This window comes from Phoxinus phoxinus (genome assembly GCF_949152265.1).
Source record: "Phoxinus phoxinus genome assembly, chromosome: 24".
NCBI lineage: Eukaryota > Metazoa > Chordata > Actinopteri > Cypriniformes > Leuciscidae > Phoxinus > Phoxinus phoxinus.
In genome coordinates, this window is record NC_136899.1 from 21,128,313 (window position 1) to 21,149,752 (window position 21,440).

Here is a 21,440-nt window from a genome sequence, read left to right on the forward strand (position 1 = left end):
CACTGCCACAGCAGTGTCATCTCCTCCGCTCCTACAGGAGCTCTGTCTCTGGCATTAATCTGGTTTTCCTTCTTCACTGTCAGCAGTCCATTCTGCTCCCACAAGAGTCAAGTTTCTCTGACTAACCTTGCCTTCACCGCCACAGCAGTGATGTCCCCTCTCACTCCTGCAGGAGCTTAGTTTCTCTAGCTAATGTTCTCCACTACCGCAGCAGTGACGTGACCGTCGGCTCCCGCAGGAGCTCAGTTTCTGTCTAAACTTGCCTTCACTGCACAGCAGTATTACATTCCTGCTCCGGTGGAGTTAAGTTTCTTTGTAAAGTTCTCCAAAGCCGCAGCAATGTCACATCGGCTCCCACAAGAGCTCCGTTCTCTGGAAAATTGTCTCCACTGTGCAGTGGAGCAGTGATGTCTCCTCATCCAGTACCTTACTATTCAGAATTAATATCCCTGTGACTCACTCGTTTAAAACCCCTACTCGACGCATCGCTCGACACCATCCTCCTAGCAGTTTTCCCCCAGAACCATCCAATCCTGACTGCACGAAGATGTTTCAAAGGATCCCACTTTGCATATAACTTGCAGTTCCCCGATATTTCTCTCATTTCAGTCACCTCATTCACCTCCCATATCAACAGCGGTAAGGGCCTCCAAGCAGGGTCCATCAAAGGCTACTTTAGTGGTTTCCAATTTTTCCATAAGTTCATTCATGGTGCAAATCCCCCCCGTCTGTTGATGACTCCCTTGTTGCCCAGGATCCATTGCAGCTTCCCAACGCCGCAACGAGCTCCCATGCTCAACAGGACAGCACAACCGAACCTCCAGCAAAGAGCCGAGCCGCTTCCCGTACCCCGAGGCGCCGTGGCTTGCCCTCACCCCCACCATCAAGGTTGCCACCACCATCTCCAGCATCCTCCTACACTTCAGCACAACCCACCATTCCTGCAATTGAAATTTTACAGTTTTGGGGTTGAGACAAGCGCTAATCAGCGCCGACGTTAATTTTACCAGGAGAATGAATAAAGCACAACTATACAACCTGTACGTTTCTCTCCAGTCAGCTTTTCCGTCTCCAAAATCCACTCTACCTGCAAATCCGCAAAAGGCGGGTAATTACAGAGCCCCGAACTCACGTTCCCAGAAAACTACTTCCCCTTTCGCAGGGCCCAGTTTTCCCAAGCGTCAGGCCGCAGCAGGCCTTCAGCTAGCCCAAGCCGCGCCCCAGTTTCCGCCGCTGCCGGCAGGCCCCAGCCTCCTCTCCGCTCCGCTGAGCTACAGACCGCAGCTTTCGCCAGCACCACGCCTCACGTCCCAATGCCATTTCTTGGGAATGAAACCCCACAACCACAGATCTATCAGTGCTAGACAACGAAACCATCTCCTACTTCATCAAGAAAAGTAAAACAGATCAAATCAGGAAAGGCCATTTCATATATATTTTCTATCACCAATCCAACCATACCAAACTCTCTCAGCCTATTTACTTTTCAGAATTCACGGACTAAATCCCCTTCCGACCCACTTTTCGCAGACGACTCCAACCGCCCCGTCACACGGTTCTGGTTCCAAAAACACCTCAAATCTGTTTTGCTCCTTTCAGGCATCCAAGCAGAACACTTTTCCAGCCATTCATTCCGCATAGGCGCAGCAACCACAGCTGCTCAAAAAGGCCTCTCCCAGCAGCAGATCCAATCTCTTGGCTGCTGGTCATCGGAAGCCTTCAAGAGTTACATCCGCTCAAACTGCTTCCATATCAATGATGCCCAACAAACCCTCATCAGTTAATTACTTTGCCAACTCCCTTCCCACCCAACCCTACAGACCACCACTCCCGCAGGAGCCTCGATCCCCCTTCTACCTCGCTTCTCTGCCACAGCAACACTTTTCTGTTCCAGCCGGAGCTCAGATCTCCGTCCCACCCACCTTTCAGATCACAGTTCGAAAGCAAGTTATCATCATCAAATCCAAAGATCGCAAATCCGCAAATCCAAAGATCATTGTGACCTTGATCTTTATCAATCCCTCCTCTCTTCCTTCTCAGCTAACATATCTACTGCTAAAATTACTTACTATCACAACAAAATTAACAATTCTTCTGACTCTCGCATGCTTTTCAAAACCTTCTCCTCCCTTCTTAACCCTCCTCCTCCTCCTCCTCCTTCATCTACCCAAACAGCTGATGATTTTGCCTCATTCTTCATAAACAAAACTACCACCATCAGCGGCCAATTTACCAATCCACAAACTAACACACACATTTTACCAGCTAACACACACATTCTACCTTCCTTCTCCTTGCTTTCAGAGACAGAAGTCTCCAAACTCCTTCTTTCCAATCGCCCTACTACCTGTCCGCTTGATCCCATTCCCACTAACCTACTTCAAGCTATTTCTTCCTCGGTTATACCCACACTCACACACATCATAAACACATCTCTTCACACTGGTACATTTCCCACAGCATTCAAGCAGGCTCGGGTAACCCCACTGCTTAAGAAACCCACTCTAAATCCAGCACATCTAGAGAATTACAGACCGGTATCTCTTCTTCCTTTCGTCGCAAAAACACTTGAACGAGTTGTTTTCAACCAGATCTCCTCCTTTCTTACGCAGAACAACCTCTTGGACAGCAATCAGTCTGGCTTCAAAAGCGGACACTCGACTGAGACTGCTCTGCTCTCAGTAATTGAAGCTCTGAGATTGGCAAGAGCTGCTTCCAAGTCCTCAGTTCTCATCCTGCTGGATCTGTCTGCTGCCTTTGACACAGTTAACCACCAGATCCTCCTGACAATCCTAAAGATGAAGGGAATCTCGGGAACTGCACTCCAGTGGTTCAAGTCTTATCTCTCGGGTAGGTCCTTTAGGGTGTCGTGGAGGGGTGAGGTGTCTAAGACCCAACATCTAGCTACTGGTGTGCCTCAGGGCTCAGTGCTTGGACCACTTCTCTTCTCCATCTACATGACATCACTAGGATCTGTGATTCAGAAACATGGCTTTTCCTACCACTGCTACGCTGATGACACACAACTCTACCTCTCATTCCAGCCTGATGATCCGACGGTAGCCGCTCGCATCTCAGCCTGCCTGACAGACATTTCTGGCTGGATGAAGGACCACCACCTTCAACTAAACCTTGCGAAGACAGAGCTACTCGTAATCCCGGCTAACCCAGCACTTCATCACAACTTCACCATTCAGCTAGGCTCGTCATCCATAACTCCATCAAGATCAGCCAGGAACCTTGGAGTTGTAATTGACGACCAATTGAATTTCACAGATCACATTGCTAGCACTGCCCGGTCATGCAGATTTGCCTTGTACAACATCAGAAGGATCAGGCCCTTCCTATCAGAGCATGCTACACAACTGCTTGTTCAGGCGCTTGTTCTATCCAGACTGGACTATTGTAATGCTCTCCTGGCTGGTCTCCCAGCTTGCACTGTCAAACCTCTGCAACTGATCCAGAATGCTGCAGCTAGAGTGGTCTTCAACGAGCCGAAGAGAGCACACGTCACTCCTCTCCTAACAAAATTGCACTGGTTGCCGATTGCCGCTCGCATCAAATTCAAGTCACTGACGTTTGCCTACAGAACAACCACTGGCACTGCTCCCTCATACCTGAACTCATTACTTCAGACTTATGTGCCATCCAGAAACTTGCGCTCTGCAAGCGAGCGCCGTCTTGTGGTGCCATCTCAAAGAGGCAGAAAATCTCTTTCTCGGACCTTTACCATGACTGTTCCCTACTGGTGGAATGATCTGCCTAACTCAGCCAGAGCCGCTGAGTCCATACCCATTTTTAAGAAATTGCTGAAGACATATCTTTTTCGGCAGCATTTAATCCAGTAATACTAACACACTCTTCTCTATTCTAACAAAAAAAAAAACAAAAAAAAAAAAAAAAAAAAAACTGTACGTTGGATTGTACTGTGAAGGGTCATAGCACTTACATACTGTTGGTCTACTGCTAGTTTAATTGCTTCTATTGTTTCTCATTTGTAAGTCGCTTTGGATAAAAGCGTCTGCTAAATGAATAAATGTAATGTAAAATGTAATCAACACCACAGCAGCACCACCTCTTCCTCTAACAAGATACCTCTCTCGACGCAACTGGCTCTCCAGTCAGTTAGGAGCAAGTCAACCAAGTTCTTCTACTACAGCTACTCTACTCCACTCCCGCAGAGGTTTCGCCACTCCGTCCAAACTTGTTTCCACTTCCGCAGCAGCGTCATCTACTACGCTCCCGCAGGAGCTCCATTACTCCGTCCAAACTCATCCACTGCCGCAGCAGTGTCATCTACTCCGCTCCCGCAGGAGCTCCGTTACTCCGTCTAAACTCATCCACTGCCGCAGCAGTGTCATCTACTCCGCTCCCGCAGGAGCTCAGTTCTATGTCCAAATAGTTTGGATATTTAAAAGCAAATTGAAAGCAAGTTTGGTCCACTGCCGCAGCAGTGTCATCTACTCCGCTCCCGCAGGAGCTTCGTTACTCCGTCCAAACTTGCTCCACTGCCGCAGCAGTGTCATCTACTCCGCTCCCGCAGGAGCTCAATTCTATGTCCAAAATTGTTTGGGATATCTAAAAGCAAGTTGGGAAAGCAAGTCTGGTCCACTGCCGCAGCAGTGTCATCTACTCCGCTCCCGCAGGAGCTCCGTTACTCTGTCCAAACTCATCCACTGCCGCAGCAGTGTCATCTACTCCGCTCCCGCAGGAGCTCCGTTACTCTGTCCAAACTCATCCACTGCCGCAGCAGTGTCATCTACTCCGCTCCCGCAGGAGCCACGTTACTCCGTTCAAACTCATCCACTGCCGCAGCAGTGTCATCTACTCCGCTCCCGCAGGAGCTCCGTTACTCTGTCCAAACTCATCCACTGCCGCAGCAGTGTCATTTACTCCGCTCCCGCAGGAGCTCCGTTACTCTGTCCAAACTCATCCACTGCCGCAGCAGTGTCATCTACTCCGCTCCCGCAGGAGCTCCGTTACTCGGTCCAAACTCATCCACTGCCGCAGCAGTGTCATTTACTCCGCTCCTGCAGGAGCCCAGTTCTACGTCCAAATAGTTTGGATATTTAAAAAAAGTACATCACATATGACCAATGACCATCCCCAGTCTACCACCTTAGAGGCCCACCCATCTGACGTCATGACAATCAACTACCGTCCGATGTCACAAGAAGACTTCCAGCGACTTACCCCTTCCCACTTCCGATACCTCAAGCTGCACTCTGCAAGTTTTGGGGGGTCACCAACATCATGGCGGCTGTCCTGCATTTAATTTGCAGCTTTTGGGGGGAGTACTCTGGGTTCGGGCCGAATACCGAGCCCGGAGCCCTCTCCTCGGACAGCACGCCAAATATGCATACCATTTATTCCATCTGACTTATTTGTAAGTGTGAACTCGTGAAATGATGTTTTATAAACAAAGTCGGGAGGAGCACGTTCAAATAATTGATCCAATTATCACATCATTCCAACCAGCTGTCAACAATCAGTAATCAACATTTCTATCCAATCAGCATGAGTGGAGACCTATATACATACTCATTTGACTCACCAACGTTCCTCAGCAGTTTTTCAGCATCCCTCCACCACCCCGTCTCCTCACACTCGCCTGGTTACTTCCTAAATCAGCAATACGGGGGGAGTACTCTGGGTTCGGGCCGAATACCGAGCCCGGAGCCCTCTCCTCGGACAGCACGCCAAATATGCATACCATTTATTCCATCTGACTTATTTGTAAGTGTGAACTCGTGAAACAGTGTTTTCTCTAATGATGTTTCTGTGCAATAATAGTGTTTCCCAACCCTGATCCTCTAGTTCCCCAGCACTGCACAGTCCTTAATCGCTGAAGTTTCTGCTTTACACGGCTCTTTCTGTGGCTACAAAAATACTATTCTTCAAAGTAGCTTTTCAAACACTAATAATATAATAAGGAAAAGAAATGTAATAACTTCATGCTGATCTGTTCACTAATCTGGTGAGATTAGTTTGCGCTGTCCATTCGGTTTCGCTACAAACACGTCCTCCCTGCGATGTCGAGTCAGTCGCACAGCTCGGTCCATTGAGCTCTGTAACACCGCTCTGTTTCGTCCCACTGTACGTGTGTTTGGCTTCCCATACAACTCGATAGAACTAACCGCCATTGACTAAAGAGTTTGAGACGCGCCAAATTAAACAGAAGTGCTGACACACACCTTCCTTTTCAAGGAAAATTAGCCATCATCAACTACCGAAATCTTTTCTTATTTCAGTAATGCGTATGAATGAATTTCACCAAGGTTGATCAATGTTTTTCGTTTCAATAGTGTTGAGGCTTTTCAATAATGGTTGCCTATACGGCCCTTCATACTGGAGATCTCATATTTATCTCCTCTAAAGTTTAGAAGAAATCTCAGCAAAATCACACACTGCGCTCAGATTTCTCTCCTAAACTAAAGACCCTGGAGATCTCATATTTGTCTCTTCCAAAGTTTCAGACAAGAATGAACATTGATCTAGTGCGTTTGTACAGTAATTATATAAAACTATATTGCCAGTACACCATAGTGTAGAAATTTGTGAAATGCTTATAAATAATTAAATGTTTAAGTTTTATAGACTCCATTATTACACATTTTTCAAGTGTCCAGACATATGTTGTTGTCCATTTAATATGAAGAGACAATTGTATTAGTCTTTTTCATTATAATATATATTATAACATTTCTAAAGACACTTATTTACTGTTGTGGTAATAAACATTTATGTGTTAAACTGCAAGCATGAAGTTATAAGGCAACCCAAATAATAGAAATAAATGATAAAAATGAAAGTGGTCTTAAGATAAAAGCTTCAGGTCAGGGGCATTCAGTCCGTGTACTGTCAGCTGTGAATGCTCTGCAGACCCAAGCCATTTAAGAGAATGAGTTTGTGGACTCGCAAATTAATATTAACACTATAAATACTATGACTATAAATTCCAAATAAAACTTGCATAATAAAATGAAGGACAATATGCAACTGTCCGGCATTTATGTATTTGCCAATCGACTGTAATTTTTTTTCCAAATAAGTGGCAGTTCTAAATTAAATTGAATTAATAATTTTAAAAGAAAAAAATTATACATTATTAGCCAACTGTGTGATTTTGTATATGTACATTTCTGAAATACATAACTTGGACACAGTCACCTCTGAGAAGAGATCACTCTAAATTGTAATGTAGATGTGCATTTTCTGTAAAGCTGCTTTGAAACAATATGTATTGTGAAAAGCGCTATACAAATAAATGTGAAATTAATTGAAAAGTTATGGAGGGTTTGGGTAAGTGTATCCACAACGTTGGCGCCTACGTTCTGTTATTATGCATCATCATTGTTCCGCGTTCTCATTGGTTTTCTGGCATTTGTGGGATTTCATGTGAAAGGAAAGCTGACTGTGAATAGAGATACAGGGATGACATCAAAACCTGGAAGACTAATTCGCCACTGGTTGCCTTGAATTTATGGAAGCTTGTTTTACCACGGAATAAAATTATTTAAAAGATAATTGGGAAAAGATAATCTCGCAATTCTGACTTTTTCTTGCAATTGCTATTTATGTCACGCATTTGCGAGTTTGGCCCTGTCACAAATGGCACCCTAAACACTCGCAGTCTTCCTCTGAGTCCGCACTTTCGTGACGTAACGCCGCTTTGACTGTCGGGAAGAAGTCTGCTGTGGAGCTTCAGTGCGGTCTCGGCATAAGTGCGCATCTAGGGCGCATATCGACCGCAGAGGGGCGCTCGTGACTACCCTTCTGAAACCTAAAATTACTGAACGGGACACCCTACGGTCTCATGGACTTAACATGCGCGCGGAAGCCATTGTAAGTCTAAAAGACTGAAAGTGATATGAAGTTTGTAATTTGGGACAGGGCCTTTGTATCTCTTTGTATCTTGGTTCAATAGACCAACAAACATGACTGTGATTGGCTTCATTTCTCATCGCTGTAAAAACACATTGTAAATAGAAACATTTGACGTTCTCCAGAGCGCAAACACAAAAAACACACTTGAGTGTTTGCCAGTATGATATTATTACAGAATTAACTGAGGTGCTCTTGCATTCGTTTGAGAGTGATTATATTTCAATTTGACTTTGATGTTTTTTACCCATGTTTTAATTTAAAGGTGCTGTATGGAGTTTTTCTACTAAAATGAATCCATTTTTTATTACCTGTGTGTGAAGGGGTTGTAATCTCACAATAAAATTATCCACTTGGCGGTTTTGCTATTACCTCTGAAAGCAAGTATTCCTATTTCTATGTGATGCTCCGGGTCGGATTTGCCGCAAAATCCAGTGACGTGACTGAGACCTGCATGCGCTCCCGAGCATCTCGCCTCTCGCCTCGTCTACTGACTTTGCACTCAACAGCGACGACACTGCAACTTTATGACATGGAGTCTGCTAATACTAGGAAACGACTAGCACAACACAGACTCCAACACAAACTCCACATAATAAAAAACAAAAGAAAGCACGAGCACTTGCTTGTAAACGTATTGGTTGCAATCTGAAACATCACCGCTAGATGCTGCTGAAAACTCCATACAGCACCTTTAACAAAAAAATATTTGTGATCAAGCATTAATTGACAGACCCCTGCAGTGCGGCTGCGGACCCTTGTGTTAAACTGATCTGAACTGAGAGAGTGAAGAGTGTGTCGTTGTTCTCTACAGGTTGAGTGATTGTGGAGTCACAGATGAAGGTTGTGCTGCTCTGACTTCAGCTCTGAGATCAAACCCCTCACACCTGAGAGAACTGGATCTGGCTTGGAATAAACTAGGAGATTCAGTTCATCTGATCTCTGCTGTACTGGAGGATCCTCACTGTAAACTGGAGAATCTGCGGTAAGATGAACTTTCTGATAAACACATATATATTTATCCTTGGTAATATTCTTTATTAGTATTGTAATACTTTTTAACTTTTTTTACTCAATGAGCACCAACTTTGCTCGTTAAACCCTAGCTTGTTTTCTGGTCTGAAGGAGTCCAACCAAACAATTACACATCCACACAACACAAATGAGAGACAACTAAATACATTTTATTGAGAGCTCATTTTCTCTACAATTATAGGTTGACCAGGAAAACCAAAACCAGTAGTTTTATGTGTGATTCATAGACACTCAGTTAAACAATAAATTACAAGTGATATTTACTTCAGTCCAAATGCACATTAAATAAATATTCAGTTAAACCAGTGAACATCACAGGTGAGCCAATGCTTGATTCAACATGCTAATCCTAAAGCATAAATGTTCTCCCGGCATATATATTTACTCCACATCACAAACAAGACAAAACATTACACAAATACACAAAGTATAAATGTTAAATTAAAACAACAATGTTTTTAAACTGACAGCGTTACAACACCCATAGACTTCCATAGGAATCGAGGAATGCGGAAATAACGCCAACGGTTTTTATTGCAGTAAATACCTTTACAATAAGGAAAAACAAAACATAATAAATGTCCTAAAGAACAGAGCATAAAACAGAAATAGAAAAAATAATAATATCAGGGACCAAAGGGCTTCAGGTTCTTCTAATAATTAAAATTTCTTTAATACATTGATTAATCTTCCACTTAAACTTTTCTATTTTGACATTCTTAAGGATTTACAGTAAATCCCAAATTATATATATAAAAAACAAAACAGAAAACAATGCACTGAAAACGTGTGTTGGATTTTAAATGATTTAATCATGCACATCGGTTCCACATAAACCAATTAAGTTAAACAAAGATAATTTGTTCACATAATGTCAACATCATGGAATCAAGTCATTTCCAAGTAACCCAATTAAGAAGTTTTAAAGTGATTTTAATATGGTTCATAACTGGATTTATTCATTAAATTTCTTATATTTTTGTGTCACATGACTGAATTATAAGATTGCATTAGCTAGCTACCAAACTATTAATTATCAATCGCATGCTAAATGCTAAGCATGAAATCTAATTGTAATATAAGTAATAAACATATTTGAAAAAATATTATTTTAAATGGCCATTAATGGAACATAATTATTAGACAAATATTATTTAGTACCAAATCTCCTCAAAATATTAAATTAATATTATTGAACTAAAATATAGTACATTTAATTGAGAAAGTTACACTTCAGGTGTTATTAATGTTATCTCTTTATCACTCCATCACAGCACTGCATTATTTGTCCCTCAGTTTCTCCTCAACATGGAAAACCGGCATCATTAATAAAACAGTGTATAATATATGGCGTTGCTTGCCGCTACATTCAAATCATATCACACATTGCAATCTTTAATAAAATGGTTATTTTACACAGCGCCATTGTTCTCTATATTGAAATATTGTGGAGTCACAGAGGAAGGTTGTGTGAGGGTGCTCTTGCATTTATTTGAGAGTTATATTTCTTCTATATGCTTGTGTTTTTTTTACCCATGTTTACATTTTTTTACAAAAAAAAATTGTGATCAAACATTAATTGACAGACCCCTGCAGTGCAGCTGCGGACCCTTGTGTTAAACTGATCTGATCTGAACTGAGAGAGTGAAGAGTGTGTCATTGTTCTCTACAGGTTGAGTTGTTGTGGAGTCACAGATGAAGGTTGTGCTGCTCTGACTTCAGCTCTGAGATCAAACCCCTCACACCTGAGAGAACTGGATCTGTCTAGGAATAAACTAGGAGATACAGACATGAAGCTTCTCTCTGATCTGAAGAATGATCCACATTATAAACTGGAGACACTATGTTGTAAGTAGATTATTTACTACAGATTACAAAATACAGTAATTTGTAACATATTTTTTCAGATTACACAAGCTTTATAACCTAATCTAAATAATGTAGAATACTTTGCAATACTAATAAGGTTTGTAACACAAAGGGTCCACCAAACATGGGACTTGGTTTTCCCCTGCATATTATTTGTAACAACATCAGTTTTACACAGTATTTCTTGAAGAAAAAAAAAAAATATATATCTTTAGAAAAAAAATTATAACCTTAATTTTCTTTTTACTGATGCAACACAATGCATTAAAGCTGGGGTGTGTAAACTTTTTTTTTTTATTATTGCATGAACCGGATCAATTGTAATTATTTTGTCTTCTGTGAAACGGGGAAGTATTCGCTTCTGAAGGGCAGTACTAAATGAAAAAAAGATGATCTTTAAACAAAATGTACACATTATAGTCCTGTTTAAAGTTTACACCCCCTGCTCTTAATGCATTGTTTCCTTGAGCATCAGTAAATGTTTTCACCTTTTGTAATAGTTGTGTGTGAGTCACTCAATTGTCCTTAATGTAAAAAGATGGATCTCAAAATCATAGTCATTGTTGGAAAGGTGTCAAATATGCAGAAGATGCTGGAAAACCTAAAAATGTGCAATACCTGGAGGATTTTTCTGGAGAACAGCGGGCAGTGTAACTGCTCAGTTATTTTTCCTAGATCCTGTAATAAACATTATTTGTTCTCATTGTTCTGTTCTAAACTACATATGCTGTATAATCATGTAATCAGTGAGTACATCGATGTTGTCTGACAGGAGGTCCGCTCTGACTCCGGACAATTTTACAATTACAAGATTACAATTAATTGAGAGAGAAGTTTCTGTTCATCACATCATTCATATAATGTGAATAATCTCAACCTTTGGTTTCCACGACGGTAAGTGTGAAGTGATCCTGACACAATGATCTGTTCACAATGGTCTTGATCAGGATCTTCCTCATCTTGTCGTTCACCCGCGAGCAGAACAACAGCTCTGATGCTCTCCTCACCTTTATATCTCTGGCTGCAATATTAATGTACACTGTATGTATCTCTGCCTGTGTTTGTTCTGAAATGAATCCACTGATGTGATGTGACCGCAGTAATTTCTCATCCTCCATATGTGACTGTGTGTGTCTCATCCTCCATATGTGACTGTGTGTCTCATCCTCCATATATGTGACTGTGTGTCTCATCCTCCATATATGTGACTGTGTGTGTCTCATCCTCCATACTGTATGTGACTGTGTGTGTCTCATCCTCCATATGTGACTGTGTGTGTCTCATCCTCCTCCATATGTGACTGTGTGTCTCATCCTCCATATGTGACTGTGTGTGTCTCATCCTCCATATGTGACTGTGTGTGTCTCATCCTCCATATGTGACTGTGTGTGTCTCATCCTCCATATGTGACTGTGTGTGTGTTGTATTTTCCTCAGGGTGAATAAGGAGCCGCTACAGAGACGTCACAGTCAACAGAGACTGAAGACAGAGACGTCACAGCGATCTCACTCGTGTGTGTGTGTGTGTGTGTGTGTGTGACTTCACTGCAGTTTCTTGTTTGGATCTTTTTGTGGGTCTGATTTTTTGAATTACAGATGACATCAGATTTCCACAATGATCTAATAGAGGACTTGAACTCACTAATAAATAATGTAAGATTCTTCTATTTGTGATGACTCATGAAAACTGCTGAATACGCATCTTTTTGTAGACTAAACTGGGAATGGTCGCATCACTTGCATATTGTTGGTTTTATTGCTTCTATTGCTCTGCTCGTTTATATGTCGCTTTGGATAAAAGTGTCTGCTAAATGATCACATGTAAATGTTTTTATATGTGGACTTCAATGCAGTCAATCAGGTCTTAGCACAGGCCTATAGAAGTGTAATGTTCAGACTCAACATATCATTTTAAAATGATTAAACAATATCGATATTAGGCTATAGATTGAAAATATGGCTGAGAGACAGACACACAGTCCATTCTATGGGATTTAGAAACTATCCAAAGTCCAACAACAAATTATCACAACACATGCTTTTTTTTCATGAATGTATTTGCACTGAAATTACAACTGCAATAATAATGTTATGAAATTAATGTTTTAAATATAACATTTTGAATATAGAAATATTAAATATTGGAAATAATGAAATTATAATTTTATATGGCAGGTTACGGTTACAGCAAGTCTTAAAGGGATAGTTCACTTTAAAATGAAAATTATGGCATCGTATACTCACCCTCAAGTTGTTTCAAACCTGTATGAATTTCTTTCTTCTGCTGAACACAAAGGAAGATATTTTGAAGAATGTCAGTAACCAAACAGTTGACTGTTACCATTGACTGCCATAGTAGGAAAAAAAAAATACTATGGCAGTCAATTGTAACAGTTAAAGGTGCTGATGTTATTCCTCCGTTTTTTCTTAAAAAAGTATTTGATGATGTTCGTTCTCTTCTTCTGGTCATGTTAAATCGTTGTTTAGAAACTGGTATTATACCCGAACGGCTAAAACATGCATCAGTATACCCCTTGCTTAAAAAAGAGAACTTGGACCCCACAGTGCTGGCCAACTTTAGACCGATTTCCAACTTTTCTTTTTTGACTAAAGTGTTAGAGAAAATAATCCTGCAACAATTACAAAGCTTCCTCACTGACAATATGATTTTTGAAACTCTTCAATCTGGGTTTAGAAAACATCATTCGACAGAGACTACACTGCTGAAGGTTTTTAATGATGTACTCATAACCTGTGATTCTGGCGATAATGCGGCTCTTGTGCTCTTAGATTTAACTGCTGCATTTGATACAATAGATCACTCTGTACTTATTGCCCGACTGGAACAGTGCGCAGGCATTACTGGTAGTGCATTGGACTGGTTTATATCTTATTTTACTAACAGAAGCTTTTCAGTGAAGATTGGAGAATATTCCTCTAGTAAGGCTGTGCTATTGTGTGGGGTTCCTCAAGGGTCTATTTTGGCCCCCATTCTCTTTTCTTTATACATGCTTCCACTAGGTTCTATTATTAGAAAACACGGGCTGTCATTCCATTTTTACGCTGATGACACTCAAATTTACCTGCCTTTAAAACGCTCGTCAGATAGTCTGGAAACTCTTATGGCCTGTTTAGCCGAAGTAAAGACCTGGCTGTCCTCAAACTTTCTGAACCTTAATGAGAGCAAAACTGTAGATTTAGAATTATGCCTTTTCCCCGTTATTATTTGATTCACGGGACCGGATTTTTAGAATCTACAAAAACGGAAATTACTTTAATTAGACCCTCAGACTACTCCACCATACCTAAAATTCATTTTGGTGGTTTATCTTCTTATGTGAAGCCGTGGGTGAGAAATTTGGGTGTAGTATTTGATGAAGCTTTAAAATTTGAGAGGCAAATAAATTCAGTAGTGAAATCCTGCTTTTTTCAGCTAAGATTACTATCAAAAGTAAAGACATTTCTCTCTTTTAAAAATTTCGAAAAAGTAATACATGCATTTATCTTTTCTAGGCTGGATTATTGTAACTCTCTTTATGCTGGGACTAGCCATTCAGCAATGTCACGACTTCAATTAGTACAAAATCCGGCAGCTAGACTTCTGACGGGTGCAAAAAAACGGAATCATATCACGCCAATTTTACGCTCCTTACACTGGTTGCCAGTGCGTTATAGAGTGGAGTATAAACTTTTAATTTTTGTGTACAAATCTCTAAATAATCTGGCTCCACCATATTTGTCTGCCCTATTGACTGAGCATCATCCGACTAGATCACTACGGTCATCAAATCAGAGACTTCTATCTATCCCTAAGTCAAAACTTAAGTCTAGGGGGGACCACATAATAATAAAAAACAAAAGAAAGCATGCCCACGAGCACTCCCATGTAAACGGATTGGTTGCAATCTGAAACATCACCGCTAGATGCTGCTGAAAACTCCATACAGCACCTTTAACTGTGGTTACCGACATTCTTCAAAATATCTTCCTTTGTGTTCAGCAGAAGAAAGAAATTCATACAGGTTTGAAACAACTTGAGGGTGATTATATGATGAAATAATTTTCATTTTAAAGTGAACTATTCCTTTAAAGGCACAATATGCAGGATTTCCGTTTTTGTCAAACAGCGACCCCTAGAGTCACTGTGGAGTACTTGTATTTAACGTTACACTGCACATGTATGGGTGATTCTCCAACTACAGGCACTTTTGTGTCCTTGGCCTTTTTTTGTAAATAAATAAACAAACAAATACATTGTCATTATGAAGTTCATGCTCAACATCCTAGTAACCACCTAATCTTGCCCCTGTTTTCTTTTGAAAATGCTTTTGCAAGGCTGTTTATTAGCAGATTTTGCAGTTTTATGCTTGTCCCCAACTCAGACTGGCCCTCTCTGAATGTTAAAGGACAAGTTTGGTATTTTACACTTAAAGCCCTGTTTACAGATCGTATCTGATGAAATAGAACGGTTAAGATTAAAATTTGGACACATGCTGCTGCCGCGAGAATTTTAGGTTTATTTAGCTTTTGTGGACCTATTTTTCCAAACGTGTCACACCCGTGATTCTTCCGTTGAGAGCTTGAATAATAGACACTCCAGCGGCGGAGTAATACCGCACCTCACACAGCACATTCAATACAAGTCATGGAGTTGGACAAAAACTACGATAAAACCTGTTGGAATGCATATTTTTCAGCGATTTTTTTTTTGGGACCGTATCAGTGAACACCCCTGACCACTCGGTTTCACGTCTTTGTAAACGAAAGTTTAATGTGTTTTAGGAGGGAATCTTCCAGTGCACATAGACTGCCATTGTGGGGGTGGGGGAGGAAAGCGATATAAACCTAAAATTCTCGCGACAGCAGCATCTGTCCAAAGTTTAATATTAACCGTTCTATTTCATCAGATACGATCTGTAAACAGGGCTTTAAGTGTAAAATACCGAACTTGTCCTTTAAAAACGTATATTAAAAGATCGATTAAAAAATATTTTTAACATGTTTGTCTTAATGACAAATAAAATAATATCGAAATTCCATATGTATATCACACTTTTACACCATTTCTGGAATAAAATAAGTCCAGGTTTTCCGTCATTTCCACCTCCCTAAACAAAATCCACTTTCATAGATCCACCTTAAATATTTGATTTACTTGGTAACCATGGAAATAATAGTGAAAAGGATGTATTAGTTGAAGATGAAACTTCAGGCACATGTGCTCTTCAGCACAAGAGAATAAATCAAGGTAACTCTTTTATACAAGTGTTTTTATTCAGCGTCATTTCCCCCTTGGCTGTAGTTCGATAGAATTATGTACAACAAATATGAAAATAATGTATTTATGTTTATTACGAGTAAACAACATATGCTAAGTCCAAAAAAACGTTAGCTAGATAAGGGTGTGCTAATATTGCAGAAAAACTGCTAAGATGTTGGAATCACGTTGGAAAGGTCACGGGTCACGTCCTCTGTCTAAGTTATTTGTCTGTGTACTCCCGGTTCAAAAAGGTAGGGAAGGGCGAAAATAATCATCAGATTTTCTCCTCCAACTTCAAAACCGTCTGACATCTTTGTTTTAATGTATTATTAAAAAAAAAAATTCCGTGACCTTTCCAACGTGATGACGTAATACGTAGTGCATCTCGGAGATGGTACAATTTGTGGTTAAAAAGCATAATTTTTTTTTTTTTTTTTTTTAGAAAATGACCGATCGTTCCGCTAGATAAGACCCTATTCCTCAGCTGGGATCATGCAGAGCCATTTGAAGCCCTTCAAAGCCCCTTGAAACTGCATTGATTTGGACTTCAACATGTTGGTTGCGATTGAGGTGCATTGTGAGGAGAAAAAAAATATGAAATGTTTTCCTCAAAAAACTTATTTTCTTTTCCACTGAAGAAAGAAAGACATGAACATCTTGGATGGCATTGATTGGGGTGAGTAAATTATCAGGAAATCTTCATTTTGAGGTGAACTAATCCTTTAACTGTGGCAACATGAAACATAAGGGATCAGGGTTAGAAGATTCACGGAAAGAGAATCTTTAGATAGCAAGGGGCTAAATTCAAGAAACGGTACAGTATTTTATAGTTTATACAAAACAGCATCTTAAAAAATATAACGGTAACTGTATTTTACAGTGTCCTTGTTACACGTTACATCTACTTGCTACTAACAGTAAATCTACTAAACCACTACATTCAACTAACCATAAACTAAATCCTAATCCACCCTATAGCAAGTACATGTTGTTTATTATTATTACTTAATTATTAATTGTATAATTACACTGCAACAACGATACCTTCAAATTAAGTGTAATTAAAATAACTGATGTGTAAACTTTCTAGATCTGGTAAAGAACTTTAAATACTACATCTTGCGTGAAGAACGACAGTGGGTCTAAGAGCGAGCCTTGTGGCACTCACAGCTTAATCTGTATTTGTTCAGACGGTATAATTTTTATGCATGCATGGTGTTAACAGTCTGATAAATATAACCAAAACCAATCAAAACTAGCAGTAAAAGAATGCTATCATGGTTCTCAAGCCTTTACAAATGAATAATATAGTCTATTATTTGAACAAGACACTATGGTTTAGTAGCCAGCCTGCCACAAGTTGTAAAAGGTTAAAAAAATATATGTTTTGTTGTTGTTATTGTTCTACCAAATTAAAAACGAGGCATGGAAAGAATATCACTACCTAAAAACTAATTTTGGACAGAAAATTATAACTGTAAAAAGCTATTTTACCAACATCAACCCAACGAAATACCTTAAGGATTATAGCAAAACTAGGTCCTCTGACATGTCGATGCCTTGCTAAGAAAGCATGACAAATCATCAGGGGTGTTTAGGTTAGGGTGGGCTGTGTTTTATGTTTGTCAAGCAATTTGGAAATAAAATGCAAAAAAATGCAATAAATGAAATACATGCACAATTAAACCCTGACTCCAACAGAAAAGGGAAATGCATTCTTTTCATGTATGCAATAATTCAAAATTATAAAGCACAAGCTTTTTGTGGCTCATTTTAGCAATATTTAGGGCTAATCCTAAAGTGTGGCATGAGGGGCATTGGCAATCAAATTGTGATATTAGTGTGCCATCCACTGTCTCTGCTATGCAACTGCAGCTCAATAAAATATGTAATCAAAACAATGTTAATATCACCAACTGTCCATTTGGAGAAAAACTAATATTAGCAAAGCATGAACTAATATTGAATACCCTAGTAAGTTGTTATCCAACCCTTTTGTAGTTTTGAGAACAACAAAAAACATTGATTAAAGATTCAACCCCTGAAAAATGAATGGTTCCACAAATCTATCGGGAATGACAGGAGAAACAATAGGGGATACAACTAAATGAAGTGCTATTATCTTGGCCTTCTCAGGTGTGTATATCAGGTTTATGTCATGTTCATATGGTCACTGTGATCTGCTTTCAGCATCCTCAAATTCAAAAAGAATCCCAATACATCAAGTATCTGTGTTGTGATGATGAGGTGACCATGACTCTGTGGGTGACTGGGATACGTATTGCAAAGGTGAGCAGAAACCAGGCCACACACCAAAAACCAAAATAGATAATGATTGTGTGATAGACACTAAGTTGGCAAATTATAAATGATAGTTTACAATGCAAAAATGTACTGTAAATTGTAGCTGTATTGTGTTGGGTCCTATTGTGAGCTGTCTACTTTGTCAAAAAATTATAATAATAAAAAAATTAGTTCTTCTACCTCATTAACGGTCGACTGTCACTCTCCCTCGCTACCATGGCTACCACCCCTGCTGCTACAGAAGCTGCCCACATGCGTGCACCTGTTTGACTCGAGGAGGGGAAGAGGCACGGAAGCTAGGAAGAATCACAATTATGGCAGAGAAAGAGCAGTCAAAATTCCCAGTACCTGCATATACAGTCAGCGAAGGCAAAAACAAGGAAAGGAAGGACCTGTCCTTGAGCCGACGATGCGGTTCTTGTCTCCGGAGTGTAGTCCTCATCAGAGTCAACAGTGCTTTCATCGTGGAAGCTCTTACATGCAAAACACCGTATATGTTATGAATCTTACACGAAATTCACCTTCATCACAGTGTAACTGATGGTAATGGGAAAACGTGTATCAATGCAACCTTTAGCTTTGCCTTATGTTACTAGCTCGTTACCGAATCAAACTCAATATATTTTAAACTTTACCAGTATCGATATTCTAGCTTGATAGTGAGTACTAACAGCCATGTTAGTTGTTTATATTCATAATGATAAAGTTAGGTATTTTATTACATGTGATTCTGACATGATGTCACTATGCACTGCGCTCCGCTCGGCGCTGGTAAACGCGTCCTCCTCCTCCAGCTGAGCGGTCGCCATCGCGCGTTCATGTGTTTTGGGGGCGTGGCTTTGGAAGGAGCCCAGAAGGGAGGGGGTGGGAGTGAATGGAATAAGTAGCTGTGTTTATTGCAGCCCTGAGAGGACTACAGACACTCGATTTTTATCAAGGGGGTAATCCATCCGCCGGAAACTGAAGCCTCCGCGGGAGCCGCCATTGTAGCAGAACTTCACCTGCTGTTAGCATTCCATTGACTCCCATTAATTTTTGCGTCACTTTGACAGCGAATAACTTTACATCTGAAGCGTCCAAAGACTCCATTTGTCCATTATTTATTTCTAAAGAAACACGACAATGTATAAAGGGCTCCATTACTTTGTATCTTACGTTATGACTTCGTAGAAGCCGTTTTTGTAAAAAATAGGCTAACGATTGCGTCATACCCATGCGACTCTCTGTCGCACTGTAGAGAAATTACCGTATAGACCGGCGGAGAAGCTCGCAAGCAATCGGGGGGACGTGGAGGTATAAAGTCAAGGGAGAAGCCCATAGAGATTCATAAAGTTGCTCATGCTGCTAGCTCATTGACAACTAATAATCACGCCCTCCGTCTCTGCGAGATTCGGAAGGGAATGATTCAGATTTCCCTCGGCACAGCTACTAGAAGACCCACGTCACATCTACGTCGTCAAGCTCAGTTTGAGTCTGCGCATTTCGCCTGGCGATCAGGAAGTGAGTGCTTCAAATGGGCTTCACTTTTCTCCGTTGAAATCTATGGGGTCGCTGTGTCCATCTTATATACTGTCTATGATTTTTATACTCTCTTTTTCAGAGTACTTACATTTGAATTATGTATTGGTATATAAAGACAGTTTAAACAAATTTGGGAAAAAGTTTTTTAGACAAATCCTGCCTACCCTGCCTTTAAGAAACAGTGATGAAAGTGCATTGTCTTTAAATACACATATAGTGGCCTTTTATTTAATTAACATATTATCTGAAAAATATTTTTAAATATACTTTAAAGATATAAAGTATACTTCAAGAGCAGTACAATTAAGCACACTAGGGTAAAGGGTAATGAACCGTCATTTAGAGTTGTTTTAATCCCCTTGTAATTTCATAATTCAGGGTCCTGGCAACCAAACATCTTTCCCACCACCTCCGCCTTCAATGGAAACCCTGCCTCCTCCACCACCCGACCCCATGTTGCCTCCTCCTCCCCCCGCTCCTCCTGCCAGCACAGCCAAAGTCAACAAGTTTCCTCCTCCACCTCGATTCCCACAATCCTCCTTCCCACCTCCACCCATGGATGACCTGCCTCCACCACCACCTCCTCCAGAAGATGCTGAGCTGCCCCCTGACTTTCTTCCTCCACCACCTCCTAGTTTTGCACCTTACGGGGGAGACTCGCTCCCCCCACCGCCTCCAGACCCCATTACCTCCCTTCCACCCCCTCCTCCTCCTGGTCCCCAAAACTTTGCATCTGCAGGTGGAGCTCCACCACCTCCTCCTCCACCCCCGCCTCCACCACCAGCTCCTGCACCGGCTGCCCACCCATCCGGCTCCGTCAGAAAAATGCCTCCAGCTCCACCAAAGAGAACTACACCTCAACAAACAGCGCCCCCAGGTGGCGAACTCATGTCAGAACTGATGACAGCGATGCTGAAAAAGCGCAGTCAACAATGATCTTGAAGACAGATAGAGATAATTGACGTGTTTTTGTAGTTGGACTGAGGAACTGACCGCCAAACAAGTTATTGGCGTGACATTGACACACATCTTTAATTCTTTTGATGTTCAATATGCTTGTATTACACCACCAGACTAAAATATGTAAATACTTTGTACTTACGCACATAATCAGATTATATGTATTACAAATTTGCTATATCATCATTGCTAATGGAATGTCATAATAAATAAGGTTTTGCAAAGTTAACAGTTTAACAGATTTTGGCATGCCTAATTGTTAAACAGGAGTAAACGAGATGCATGATGCAAGTTTTTTGCACTTTTGTAGAAATGCAGAAACAACAATTTTACAAAAGACATCCATGTCCATTGTTCATATATAACGTGCATATATGTACATATATACACTCTAAAAAATGCTGGGTTGTTTCAACCCTATTTTGGGTAAAATATGGACAAACCCAAACATTGGGTTAAACATTTAATTTAAAAATTTAACCCAATGGCTGGGCTTGTCCATATTTGACCCAAAATTGGGTTGAAACAACCCAGCATTTTTTAGAGTGTAGCATTGAACTATACATCCTCCAATCAGATCATCCATTAGGAAGTGTGATTACATGTCA

At 40.6% G+C, this 21,440-nt stretch overlaps 2 protein-coding genes across 7 annotated transcripts in view; both read left to right on the forward strand.

Annotated features, from left to right (window-relative positions):
- Positions 1-16,678, forward strand: part of LOC306992602 (NACHT, LRR and PYD domains-containing protein 3-like) — a 74,194-nt gene extending 57,516 nt beyond the window's left edge. For 2 of the 6 annotated variants that reach the window (XM_079601709.1, XM_079601712.1), the window contains exons 9-11: positions 8,699-8,869; positions 10,592-10,767; positions 12,225-15,123. In XM_079601709.1, the coding sequence (XP_079457835.1) occupies positions 8,699-8,869; positions 10,592-10,767; positions 12,225-12,229 (352 nt within the window). In that variant the 3' untranslated portion in view covers positions 12,230-15,123. Of the gene's footprint in view, positions 1-8,698; positions 8,870-10,591; positions 11,433-12,224; positions 15,124-16,489 lie in introns of those variants that run through there. The other 4 variants (XM_079601708.1, XM_079601711.1, XR_013796314.1 and 1 more) reach the window with 3 other exon arrangements.
- Positions 16,679-18,213: 1,535 nt separating this feature from the next.
- On the forward strand, positions 18,214-21,258 carry LOC306992623 (amyloid beta A4 precursor protein-binding family B member 1-interacting protein-like; the record flags this gene model as incomplete). The annotated part of the gene is made up of 3 exons (XM_079601745.1): positions 18,214-18,336; positions 18,593-18,841; positions 20,251-21,258. The coding sequence occupies 3 exons, from the start codon at positions 18,214-18,216 to the stop codon at positions 20,806-20,808; spliced, it is 930 nt and encodes a 309-aa protein (XP_079457871.1). The 3' UTR covers positions 20,809-21,258.
- Between the last annotated feature and the right edge of the window lie 182 nt (positions 21,259-21,440).